Source organism: Contarinia nasturtii, unplaced genomic scaffold, assembly GCF_009176525.2.
Source record: "Contarinia nasturtii isolate CC-2019 unplaced genomic scaffold, AAFC_CNas_1.1 Cnas_scaffold_1095, whole genome shotgun sequence".
Lineage (NCBI taxonomy): Eukaryota > Metazoa > Arthropoda > Insecta > Diptera > Cecidomyiidae > Contarinia > Contarinia nasturtii.
In genome coordinates, this window is record NW_022198439.1 from 34,327 (window position 1) to 46,713 (window position 12,387).

The following is a 12,387-nucleotide window of genomic DNA, read 5'->3' on the forward strand; positions in this document are numbered from 1 at the left end:
TTTACTACTTTTTACTTTTCCGCACACCTAGTGTAGGAAAGGTATTGTATTAGGCCAAAAAATTAAAGTCATCCCAAAACATGTTTTCTAGGCATATTTCATGTAGAAAACACGATTGAAGATGATTTTGGGGCATATTAATGTGCGTCGTTCCAAAAACTCAATTCAAATTCTGACTTTGCAGGATGATTTGGGACTACTAGAAGACGTGCTGATTAGTTTTTGAGCAATATCTGTTCATCGGTGTAATTTTTTTTGGTCCGAATGGAGTACCCACATCCATACATTTTTTGATCATTTTTCAACCATTTTGGTGACACGATGGTTTCCTGCTAAGACATGAAATTCAAAATCTGACTTTACGGGATGATTGGGCACTACGAGGAATAGATCTGGTCAAATTTTCAAGGACATTGATCAATCGGTGTAAAACTTAGACTCTGAAGAGGCACTTATCAGAAAAATGCCTTAAAATGATATTCTTTCAATTTGGACGCTGAAAGAATGTGTAATGGGGGGTCTTTTGGCACGAGAAACCCACAGCAATGAAACGTAAACAACAATGACACGTATTTTTACTGTCAAAATTTTGATGTCAAATGGTGTCGATACTGGTGACGGTATTTTGAAATAGACTTTGTAATCCATATTCATCGTATATGATCCTATGTAAAGTTCTATACTTGATCTAGTTCACATTGACGGTTCAAATCGTTTATGTCCACTAGCGTGGACTTGGACTGTGTTTTTCTTCACTTGACTGTGTTGAAATGGACAAGTATAGTAACATGGCGTCGTTCAAATAAATTTAAAAATCCGTCACTCGTGTCGACACCATCTCTATTGAAGTAGTAAGATGAAACAAATGGAACAATTGTTCTGAGAAAATAAATAAACGTGTTAATAATAATATAATAAAACAGGATGGCTTTTATACCCATGATCAGACTGGCCCCGATAACCAAAAACTTCGAATTATATCGCTGTCATCCCTTGCATACGGTAATACTTTTTTGTAAATCTCTTGGAAAATGATTTTTTTTTAAATAAACACCTTGCCTTGTCTAGTGAAAAACCAAACATTTCGAAGACATTTGGGAAAAATGAACCAAATGTGGTCACAAAACATTAAATGTCATATGAGAGAAAACGGGTGATGAGATGAAGTGAACCCAGTTGAAATTTTCAATCACAAATGATACTGATTTCTAGCGGTGTTAACCCTTTAAAGACTAATGAGCTGTGAGTCATTACTAATGACTTATTAGTGAAAATTATTTCATCTATTTGCATGTCTCTTCGTTAGAATTAGATTTAAAAACATTATTCGGTAATTGTTTTTATTGCTTTCATTTATTTTTATCTTTGACATTAAATATGTTTTCATTTTAAATTTTACAACTTTATTATTAGGCTTGATAAATCATTTCGTGGAATTTGGATCCTCACAAATTTTACTTTTTCATAATTTGTTTAATTTGACCTGAAAGCATTGTATAGTAGATGATTGTGATATAGGTGATTAGAATATTTTTTGCAGAATTTCCTTGATTGCGTCTGACCTCTGATTCAATGATGCAATTTTTTTATATGCCACTGTTTGGGTAATGAAAAAGAAATAAAATAAATAAAGTAACGAATTTTTTTTTATTATTTATTGATTTTTACTTGATTGGAAAAGGAAGCTGCAATGATACATTTCGATAAAGGTCCATTTAGTAAGCTTTACCAAAGTGAATGTGCCACCATAAGAAGTTTGAAGAGTAATGATTTTTTTTTATTTCGTTCATCAATCATTCTGGCAGCGAATTGACGCACATTAGTGCGGAACATGAACGTTAAACTCTTTGAGTTCGGGTAGATTACAATCGATATAAATCATTTGCTGCTGTGATATGTTTTGAATATGTAATTTCTCCAAAAATTTCAGCTTTGTTATACTTCGTATGTCACTCCAATTATATAACATATAATCGTGAGATAGCAATTCAAGGTTCTCAATGCGCACATCATTGTTGGCAAATCCCTCTAATAATTGGTTTAAAGGAACCGCTTCTCCTGAAAAATTTCCAAATTTGAAAGTTTTTAAATGTTTCAGCTTGCATAATTCAATCAAGTCGTCTGAGTTCTCGTAAATTTCGCACAGGATTTCCAAAGATTCGAGATTTTCTCCACAATTTCCAATATATTTAAAAATTCTTGGAGAAGCCATCTCAGCTACTACCAATCGTTTCAACTGAGGATTATATACTAGAAATTCAGCTATTTCCTCAGTCGTTAAGGCATGCTCATAAAAACCACATTCGATTAAATTTGGAAAATGGTGTATCATACCGAATTTGGTGTTTTTATCAAAGGTCAAACTAATCAATTTCGAATTTATATAAAAATTTAAAATCATATATTCACCAAATGATACATTTTCGATGGAAACAAGAGTGTTGTCATCCATTTCATAATTGGTCGGACCATTTTGATTATCCACAAAAATGCGTAGATATTCCTTCACTTCATTCTCACGCAGAACATTGTCTCCTTGTTCAGAATTACTAATGCGTAACGATGTAAACCGAGTTGGATAGGCTGCAATTGCGTTATCTTGAAATTTATCGCACGTTTTTGCTACATTCAAATAGTCTCGGACGTTGGGTATTTTTCGAAGAATTCTTTGGATGCTATTGTTGTCTAGCTCATCACAAATATTTTTGGGCACTTGTTGTACGATTTGAATGCTTGCCTCGAATGTCTCCGGTTCATTTGGCATGCGATAAATATCCGATAGACCAAGCACTTCCATAATGCTAAAAGCGAGAAAGGTTACATCATCCGTATAAATTAGTTTAAGGTATTCCTTAAACTGGTTCGGTGATACTTGTGGTATTCTCAATTCAAGTACACCATTTGCATCGGATTTTTCACAATACATATTGAAGAATACAGGGTTTGTCTGGGAAAAAACCAGTTTATGGGCTGGTATGCGTTCTTTTTCAATACCGCACACAAAATACATGTCGGCAGTTCTCTTGTCCAAATACAAATTCCGCCATTTCTTCGATGCGAAAGTATTACTCTCCGAACCCGATTTCTCTGAAACTTTTTTAGATGATGCCATTTTTTTAGGATACACAAAACTGATGATTTTTTTTAACAAAAATGACTATTTCTGAATTTACATTAAAGAATAATGATGAATATTCACTTCGTTTTAGATGTTTCCACTTTAAGAGAAGAGATGAAACTGAAGAAAACAGAGGATGCATCCACTTTTATACCCAACTCGGTAAAAGAGATAGTAGTGACATTCTCATTATGAGAAAGGTCATTAATGTATGGGCATATCATTATGTTTCCTTTCTTAATTACCTTTACCTAACTATAGTTAACTATTCGTACTAAATTTGTCAAAGTTATTTTAGACCACTATTTTATTTATTCTTTTTTAAAATAAAAAATGCTTCTTTTTGTTCGAATATATTTAATGTTATCAAAAATATTAGAAAGATAATTTAATGTGTGATTTAATGTTATTCATAGCCTAGTTTAAATCTTTTGCCTCTTGAATCGTGTCGGGTAACTTTTTTCCGTATGTTTCTGGTAAAAATACCGCAAAAAATGCACCAAAAAGGGCAGTGCCGCCAAACAGCAATGCTGGAAGTTTGGGATATGTCGTGGTCTGGATTTGGAAAAAAATCAATATAGTATCAATTCTATTGTGCTTAAGAAGAAAATGTGAGCTTTTCGTAAAATGGCAAATATATTTGACACTTTCATCGAAGCTGGTTATGGCAAGTTAAGCCTAATAATAAGACGCGTAATCTTTTTTTTTATTCTCACGGCATTAATAATAATTCTAAGTTTGCCATTCTTTACAAAAATCCGACATCAAAATGCTCCAAAATCCTTTTACTTACCAATATAGCTATAAGTGGTGCAATCATAGCCCCTACTCTTCCGATCATCGACGATGAGTTCAAGATGGTCATTCTGAGATTGGTTGGCCACAGTTCAGATGTAAAAATGTACATAACATTTAATGCGCACGATGTTGACGCTTTTGCCACCATGAACGAAATCAGTACAAATGTTGAATGTTCCTTCGGGATCCATGGAGTTATAATCGTTAAAATGGCTGACATTAAAAAGAAAATGAATAACAATCGTCGGCGGCGCATTCGTTTCATCAATGGCAATGCAACAATTATACCGGGAATCTCGGCCGACACCACGAGAATGAAGCTCAAGTACCGGTTCTCACCCGGAATATGTGTCGATATTAAATTCAAACCGTAATAACTAAAACAGCATGTCATCCATAGGTAACATCCAACCATGAATCGTAAAAACAATGTTTTCGACTTGAATATTAACCGAAGGGAATACAAAACGGAATGATTTTCGGCATCGACCGCATTATTTTTTGCAATAACATCCGATGAGTATTTCAATTTCATCGTGTCTATCGATGATTCGGATAATTGTTTGTCGTTTTTAGATGCAATTCGTTTCAATGTTTTTATGGCACGATCAACGCGCCCACTTATTAAAAGCCAACGCACACTTTCCGGAATTAGCCAGTAATAAAAGATTGCTAGCAATCCGGGTATGTAGAGAATTTGAATGGTGGATCGGAAACGTACATCGCAACAAGACCTAAGAGGACTGCACCCATAGGATATGACATGAACACTATCGAACTGCCTAGGACGCGGTGCTTCGAATTCACATATTCTACGCCTAGAACACAAGAACATGTGTACGTGGATGTGCCTGCGGCCGATTCTAAGAATTCCAGCTATGTCCGGGGGAAGGAAGAGAGAGAGAGAAAGAAACGTTTAGATTATCTATAAGATCAAAGGCTTGAACTTTTGGAAAGAAATCTCAAATTTTTTAAGAAGTGATTGTCATCAAAACATGCAGGAAGAGTCATCTTTCCACTATATGTGAGGAGCTATCTCCTACGTGAAGGAGCCTTCTTCAAAAGCAGACCCTCTCCTTCTTCATAAGATTCAAACTTACCGCCGTATACATGATATAATTGATCGAAAACGATTTTATAATGCCAAACACACTGCTGCAAAGCATTCCAATGACAATCACCCTCAGTCGACCAAATCTGGAGGTCAAAAATTGATTAAAACCAAAAAAGTAAGAAAACATAAGACAATGAAAAGTTTCTTATCTCATTGTAAATATACCATACAAATCCACTTCTTCAATCACTTATAGATAGTAATGACGTAATAATATGACGTCGTGTCAAAACTGATCTACTTTAATTCATCTCTATTCTCTAATTGAAGTATTGTCATCGTAAACTAACTTATCTGATAAAAGTCCCGTTAATGGCATGAATAAAAATCGACCAGCATTATTGGCGGTTCCGACCAATGCTAATTTGTAAGTGTCCGCACAGTGGATGTTAAACTGAAACAAAAAATTTCACATAATAACGAATTCCAAAGTAAATTACATCACATTTTTGAAAATTGCAAATAAAATCAATCTTACTTCTGTTTGAACGTTTCGCTCATCTGAAGCGTAAATATATTCGGAACATTCTATCTCTTGTGACTTATCAAACATGTCTGCACTACACCCGTTGAATGCTCCCGATAGTGATTTATTTATTGGCGCATAACGAACACAATCTTTCAAAAGACCATCGTCGGATGTTGGAATGCCAAAGCGCAACCATGGTTGATCATACTCTATATCACGATTATTTCCACCGACGTCACATTCAGGCACTTTACATCTAAATTAACATCATTATTGTTTTGTATGGTTTCCATTCAAAATTTTGAATTCATACCAAATATGCTTGAATTAAAGGCCAATTTACCGATATTCGAGTGTATTTGCTGAAATTATGTAATTATGGACAAAGCTTGCAGCCACCACATTTGCAATAAATAGCAGTGTATACGAATAAAATTCCGAAATGCCAAATACCCCAACTTCAGTTAGTATTGTGTCCAAACTCGAATCAACACTGTCTTCAACACTCATATTTTTAATCACGAAATTTCAATAAACAAACAAAGAAATTTTGAGCCTTATTGAAACACTGTTACGTTCTGTACATATTTTATAAGTGAGATGAGAATTTTCATTCCTCTTTCACTAATCTGCATTACGATATGACCTATTTGAAACAAAGAGAATTCCATTTTGATGTCCTATTTTGTTAGACTTATCAACATTTAAACCAGAGTATCATGATTTGCTGCTGCTCAGCATATAGCTGAGAGCTGAGAAATGCTGAACTCGTGCGGCTAACGCATACGAAACGGATGACACGCACACATGCATTCTTCCCGTTTAAACGGTTATAAATAGTTGATTGGATGTTCAATTCAAAACTCAAAACTTAGTAACCAGTTGAGTTTGAAATTGTGTTGCGACCGACATATGAGAAGCTGCGAGAAAAACATCACATCGCATCCCTCGTTATTTTGCTTACGTAAGTGAAAGCAAGAGATGAGATGCGACGTGCTGTTTTTGCTCTCAGTCTTTCATATATTCTGATGCACGATACATATTCCCCTTTCACTTCGTATGTTCGCTGGTATAGTGTGTTACCGTTGTACCGGCAATAGCGTCAACGGCAGCACATACGAAGCGAAAGGGAAATGTGTATCGTGCATCCGTTTCGTATGCGTTAGCCGCACGAGTTCAGCATTTCTCAGCTCTTAGCTATATGCTGAGCAGCAGCAAATCATGATACTCTGATTTAAACGATTACATCAATATAATTCTAATTCGATCATAATAACGCCATAAATCTTGAACAAACAATTTTATTGATTAAATACATTTATTGTATTGGCGATAACATGAACAATTTTTACACGTCACGATAAACGTGATAGAATTTGAAGATTTAATCACCGCAAATAGGGTGGATCATTTTACTTTTCCGCACACATAGTGTAAGGTGAAAAGTATTGTAATCGGTCAAAATTTTGAAAACTTCAGAAACATATTTTCTACCTATTATTGAGGTCAGAGAACACGAATTTGGCATTTTTAAACATTGTTTTTGTTAATCTGTACGTTGTACGTTGTACGTCGTACGCAAAATTTGTTAGCAAGATTCACACAGAAATTATGCCCCATAAGAGACTGTATAAAATGCAAAACTGTAGCACTGCTAGCACCACTACGGACAACTATGGAGTTCCAGTCCGTTGGTTGCAACTGAACAAAAGTCTTTTCACTATTTGGCGGCACACATGCGCGCTGGGGGGCCGGTTTGACCCCCACCTGAGGCAAATTTTTCAAAATTCACCCCCGGGTAAATTTTTAGGAGATTTACCGGTTTCATACCTCTTAGAATTTTTTTCTCAGATTTACAATATAATTGTACAAAAAATATCAAAAATACGCTGACACACATTTTTACTTGTTTCTCTCATGCAAAATTTTTATTTTAGTTTTCCATATAAATACCCCTCCCCCCCATCGAGACCAAAGTCAATTTGACCCCCCCTGTGACAGTTTGGGAATAATTTCGGTACGGCAAGATTGCGTTCATTGTAGAAACTTAATTCAAAATCTGACTTTACAGGATGATTGATGGTCGCGAGGAATAGAAATCATTAGATTTTGAGCGACTTTGGTTGATAGATAAAAAATTCATGCCTGGAGAAAACCGAATCCGAGGTTAGTTTTGAGATACAATCAATTTTTGATACAGTTTCCTTGAAAAAATCACAAAAAATTGCATTTTCGTATGGGAGCCTGTACAAAGTTTCACGCCACTGAGGTAGCATACAGACATGGCTCCCATACAAAAATCCAAATTTTTTGTTACTTTAGTTATGAAAAGTGTTTCAAATATAATTTTTATGGCAAAATTAACGTCAGACATATTTCTTCTTCTTTTGACTCAACTTTTGCTACTTCAGTTAACACCAAAAACAATTCATTTGAAGCTAAAAAAATGCTGTGCTTTGGAATTTCCAAAAGCATCATAATCTACCACATTCACTTGTGATGATATCAACTTTATGAAGTGTTTTTCCAGCAAGTTTTTCCACTTGCATACTCAATTGAAAAAATATCTTGCGTTACGGATCGGTCCATCCTCGGGTCAAGATCAGTAATTTGGATTAAGTAACTTAGGTTGATAGTAGATGGGCGCATTCCGTCATTGGATCAAGTAACGACAAAAATTACGGCAATCACAAGTCAGACGTTTACCCAACCAAAAAAAAAACCCCGCGAAATTGTCATTGTTGTCACAATGAAACTGAATGAAAAATAAAATGTCTTACATCCGTAGGATGAACTTTTCCGCACTGTGATCCACAAAATGCATTTATTACGTATCTTTTACCGTAAATATGAATTCATGAGAAAACTGAATCGGATATTAGTTTTGCGATACAAATAATTTTTGATAGACTTTTCAATGCCTGTATGATATCGTAATCATGTGAAAATTTGCAGATGTTATTTTTTTCACAAAAAGCTAACATTCTGAAAGTTTGAAGAAATTTCAATACAATTGAGTTTTACGGTTGTTTTTTTTTTCCATAAAATTCATTGTATAAACTCAGATTTAATTCATATTTTACAACTTTTACGATGTACTTACGGTACGAGTAAATAGATTTTTTTGGAATTATTATTTATAGCCCATCAAACGTATTTGCGATAATAAGAACAAAACCCACTTATCTGACGGATAAGTTTATCTTACTTGTTATCATTTTGCGATTGCTGACATAATCCGCAATCATTTATCATGTCGACGGTCATACATCGCGTCAATCATTCGAAAAGTTGCAGCCCACTTATTCTGACACGTAAGATTGAACTTCAGATACTTTTTGGAAAAACTTTCACATTTGGAACATTTCAGGAAAACAAAATCGGATTTTAAATAATTTGTGTTTTTTTTTCATTAAATTTTAGCTTAAATACGCCAGAAAAAAAGGGGGCCAAACACGATTCAATTTATCAACCATATTATCTTTATAACGTGCTTCGAATAGATTTTCACTTAGAAATAAAATCATAAAATTATCTCTTTTTGTTCTTTAAAATAAATAAAGATCGGTAGTTTTCGTATGACAAAAATAAAAACAGTAAAAAATGGTTGAGAGAAAAACGGTGTCAAATTCTTCGTTAGATTCAACATTTTCTGTTGTCAAAATTCCGCGTGATAAAAAATCGCATGAGTATGATCCGTTCGAGCATCGACAGGTGTCACATCCAACAACGTAAGTAAAATTGATTCATTGAATTGTGGTCAACGCAAAAAAAAAATGATTGTACTCTTTTTTATTTGTCTAGTGATAGTGAAACATTGTTTCATTTGCTAAAGGGTTCATTAGGGTCTGGCATACTTTCAATGCCATTGGCATTTTCAAACAGTGGTCTTTGGTTTGGTCTAATTTCAACGATCATTGTTGGTTCAATATGCACATATTGCGTACATATTCTGGTCAAATGTTCGTATATTTTGTGCCGTCGTGCGCAATTGCCATCGCTAAGCTTTGCCGAAATCGTCGAGCTGGCATTTTCATCGGGTCCAAAACCGTGTCGTAAATGGTCAAGTTTTGCTCGATTTCTTGTCAACACATTTCTCGTGCTGGATCTGCTTGGCTGTTGTGTGGTTTATACGTCGTTCGTCGCAAAAAATGTTCATCAAGTGGTGGAAAATTACTATCCTGACTTTAAAATGAGCTTAAAATTGTATATGCTGTGTTTATTGCCGATATTGATTCCAATCAATTTGATTCGAAATTTGAAGAATTTAGCACCATTGTCGGTTATTGCAAACATTCTAATCATGACTGGAGTGGGAATTACAATGTATTACATTTTTCAAGACCTACCAACACCCAATGAACGACCATTTATAGCCGAGTGGAATAAAGTGCCGATGTTCTTTGGAACGGTGAGAAACATTTCTCTTAATTTCCAAAGATAATTTGGATTAAATAATTTATGCAATAATTTCAATTGGATTTTTAGGTCATTTTTGCACTAGAAGGCATTGGTGTGGTACGTATTGTGGGAAAGTCATTTTTGCTGAAATTTGAAGATTTTATCATTTTTTTTTTTCAAAAAATCAAAAAAACAGTCAGACAGGACTTCTCGAAAATTTCGTGACTTCCTAACAAAATTAAAGAAGAAACCGCTCACTCATTCCATCTATTTCAATAGGTAATGCCACTGTACAACAATATGAAAACACCGTCAAGCTTTCTGGGTTGCCCTGGCGTTCTGAATATCGGCATGACAATCGTTGTTCTTATGTATGCTGGCATCGGATTTCTTGGTTATTTGAAATATGGCGAACATACCGAACCATTCATTACATTGAATTTACCCGTCACAGAGAAGTATGTGTATCTAAAAGTTGATTTTTCTCAAATTCCTAACAAAAAACTTCTTATTTCTGTTACCAGACTGGCGCAATCTGTCAAATTGAGCATTGCAATTGCGATACTATTCACATATGCGCTGCAATTTTACGTACCCATGGAAATCATTTGGAATAGTGTCCGGAGCTCATTTTCGGAGAGCAAACAAACTATTGTCGAAAACATACTACGAACTGTAATAGTGATCGGTACCGTTTTAATAGCAATTTCCATCCCAAACATTGGGCCATTCATTTCATTGGTCGGTGCTGTGTGCTTATCAACACTCGGCCTCATAATTCCATCAGTCATCGAATTGATCATCTACTACTACGAACCGGGATACGGTAAATTCAATTATGTTCTGTGGAAAAATGCATTTTTGATAGTGTTCGGCCTGATTGGATTCATATTAGGCTCATACATCAGCTTATTAGAAATTATCGAATCATTACGGTACAAAGAACTGTAAAATTTAATAATTGCATGTCTGCACTCCAAATCTTACACCATATTATTTTAATTTAGTTGTAAAAAAAACTGACTCATAAAACGACGTTAGATTAGGTACAATTTTTACAATTTCATGAATGATGATTCATGAAATCAGACTTTATGTATTTTGTAAGCAATAAATCGATTAAAATAAAATGTTTTTCTTCATCAAAGTGTGATTTTTGAATGAATTTAATTTTAATCTTTATGGTTGCTGTTGGTTTTCATTATATGCCGCGTCATTTTTTTATTTTTACAAACAAAAATTCGCCGACGTCAATTTTTACGCAAGTTGAAACGGCTTAAGCCTTTGAAAATCACCTTTCATTACTTCATTGACACGGATGTGTCACGGAGTATGAGAAATTCGACAAAGGATAAAGCTATTGTAGATAAATACCATTGAATTGAGAGATTTAATCATAAAAAAATACAGATTCACAATTCGATATACAATGAAAGCACTTTAGAAACTCTTTCTACGTCGAAAAGTCGGATTTTTACGTTTTTTCTAAAAAAAAAGTTCTTATCAAATCTTATCGCCATTAAAAAAAAACAATGAAATGTCATTAACTGTTAAATTGAATGCGCATGAATGAGAACAACTACGATTTGGAGTATTTTCATGTGTCTCGCTTGAAAAGAAAATGTAAATTTACAACTTTGATCCCTTGTGGAAATATTTCGCCTTCATAGCCGACTATAAATTGACTAATTTGGGACAAAAATGGCTGATATTTCAGCTAAAGTTAACTATAAGTGACTATATGCGTCTTAACTACGGTTAACTATGAGTATATGACTATGTTGACTATAATCACTTTCAGTTAACTCTGAAACATAACCGACTATATTCGATTTCAATCAACTATTGGTAATTTTAACCGAATAAAAGTGATTAAAATTAACTTAATTTATAGTCAGTCAGTCATTTTTTTCCACAAGGGATGTAGCTGTTAATATTTTGAGTCAACGATGTTGATTTTAATGAGTTGGCAACAAGATGACGTTTTAAATGAGAAATTGTTTCAAACTACATAGAATACGAATTGTATTATAAGATACTAGCCGGCCTCTAGCCTATCTCTGAAATTACTACCTCTATAGATTTTGACTTTATTAAATTTTGTTCATTCAATATTAATTTCAATTTTAAGTCCAAGACCATGATTTCCGACCTCAATAACCGTGTTAAATATGTTAAAACATGATAACCGTGATAACCGTGATAAAACACTTTAACTCATATTACACAACGATGGCTGTTAAACCAACTTCAAAACTACCTCTTCCTCTAATTTTGGGCCGAAGAATCCGAATTTGACCATCCCCCGTACAAATATTTTAAAATTAAAAAACGACCGTGATGGAGTAGTCCAATTTGTTCCAAAACCTCATGGTGACCTAGATCTCGGTCCAAAGTATAAGTGTGCAAAGTTTGGTTCAGATCGGTTGAAAATTGTGGGAGGAGTTAAGGACAAAAGAATGGCATTTCGTTTTTATAATATAGATA

The 12,387-nt window shown here is 34.3% G+C and overlaps 2 protein-coding genes across 3 annotated transcripts; one reads left to right on the plus strand and one right to left on the minus strand.

The window, feature by feature from the left end:
* Positions 1–3,516: 3,516 nt before the first annotated feature.
* On the minus strand, positions 3,517–6,110 carry LOC116344594 (organic cation transporter-like protein). Of its 2 annotated transcripts, XM_031773190.1 has the most exons (5): positions 5,843–6,110; positions 5,509–5,755; positions 5,321–5,424; positions 5,017–5,113; positions 4,481–4,792 (listed from the first exon to the last, which is right to left on the minus strand). In XM_031773190.1, the coding sequence occupies exons 1-5, from the start codon at positions 6,007–6,009 to the stop codon at positions 4,589–4,591; spliced, it is 819 nt and encodes a 272-aa protein (XP_031629050.1). In that variant the 5' UTR covers positions 6,010–6,110; the 3' UTR covers positions 4,481–4,588. The 2 variants fall into 2 exon arrangements, with proteins under 2 accessions (XP_031629049.1, XP_031629050.1); XM_031773189.1 differs by lacking the exons at positions 5,321–5,424; positions 5,509–5,755; positions 5,843–6,110 and adding an exon at positions 3,517–3,673 and having other exon boundaries at positions 3,912–4,792; positions 5,017–5,107.
* Positions 6,111–8,747: 2,637 nt separating this feature from the next.
* On the plus strand, positions 8,748–11,047 carry LOC116344592 (proton-coupled amino acid transporter-like protein pathetic). The gene is made up of 6 exons (XM_031773187.1): positions 8,748–8,813; positions 8,923–9,230; positions 9,304–9,910; positions 9,988–10,017; positions 10,180–10,358; positions 10,425–11,047. Exons 2-6 carry the CDS (start codon positions 9,103–9,105, stop codon positions 10,849–10,851), a joined length of 1,371 nt encoding a protein of 456 aa, XP_031629047.1. The 5' UTR covers positions 8,748–8,813; positions 8,923–9,102; the 3' UTR covers positions 10,852–11,047.
* Positions 11,048–12,387: the final 1,340 nt, after the last annotated feature.

What these genes read in the sequence shown, in the direction of transcription:
- LOC116344594 (XM_031773189.1), bottom strand. Translation starts at nt 4,751, where the DNA reads ATGTTCTTGTGTTCTAGGCGTAGAATATGTGAATTCGAAGCACCGCGT. An exon ending in CACCACTTATAGCTATATTG is followed by an intron (nt 3,674 to 3,911) that starts GTAAGTAAAAGG and finishes TTCCAAATCCAG; the next exon opens with ACCACGACATATCCCAAACT.
- LOC116344592 (XM_031773187.1), top strand. Translation starts at nt 9,103, where the DNA reads ATGGTTGAGAGAAAAACGGTGTCAAATTCTTCGTTAGATTCAACATTT. An exon ending in TGCCGATGTTCTTTGGAACG is followed by an intron (nt 9,911 to 9,987) that starts GTGAGAAACATT and finishes TTGGATTTTTAG; the next exon opens with GTCATTTTTGCACTAGAAGG. An exon ending in AATTTACCCGTCACAGAGAA is followed by an intron (nt 10,359 to 10,424) that starts GTATGTGTATCT and finishes TTCTGTTACCAG; the next exon opens with ACTGGCGCAATCTGTCAAAT.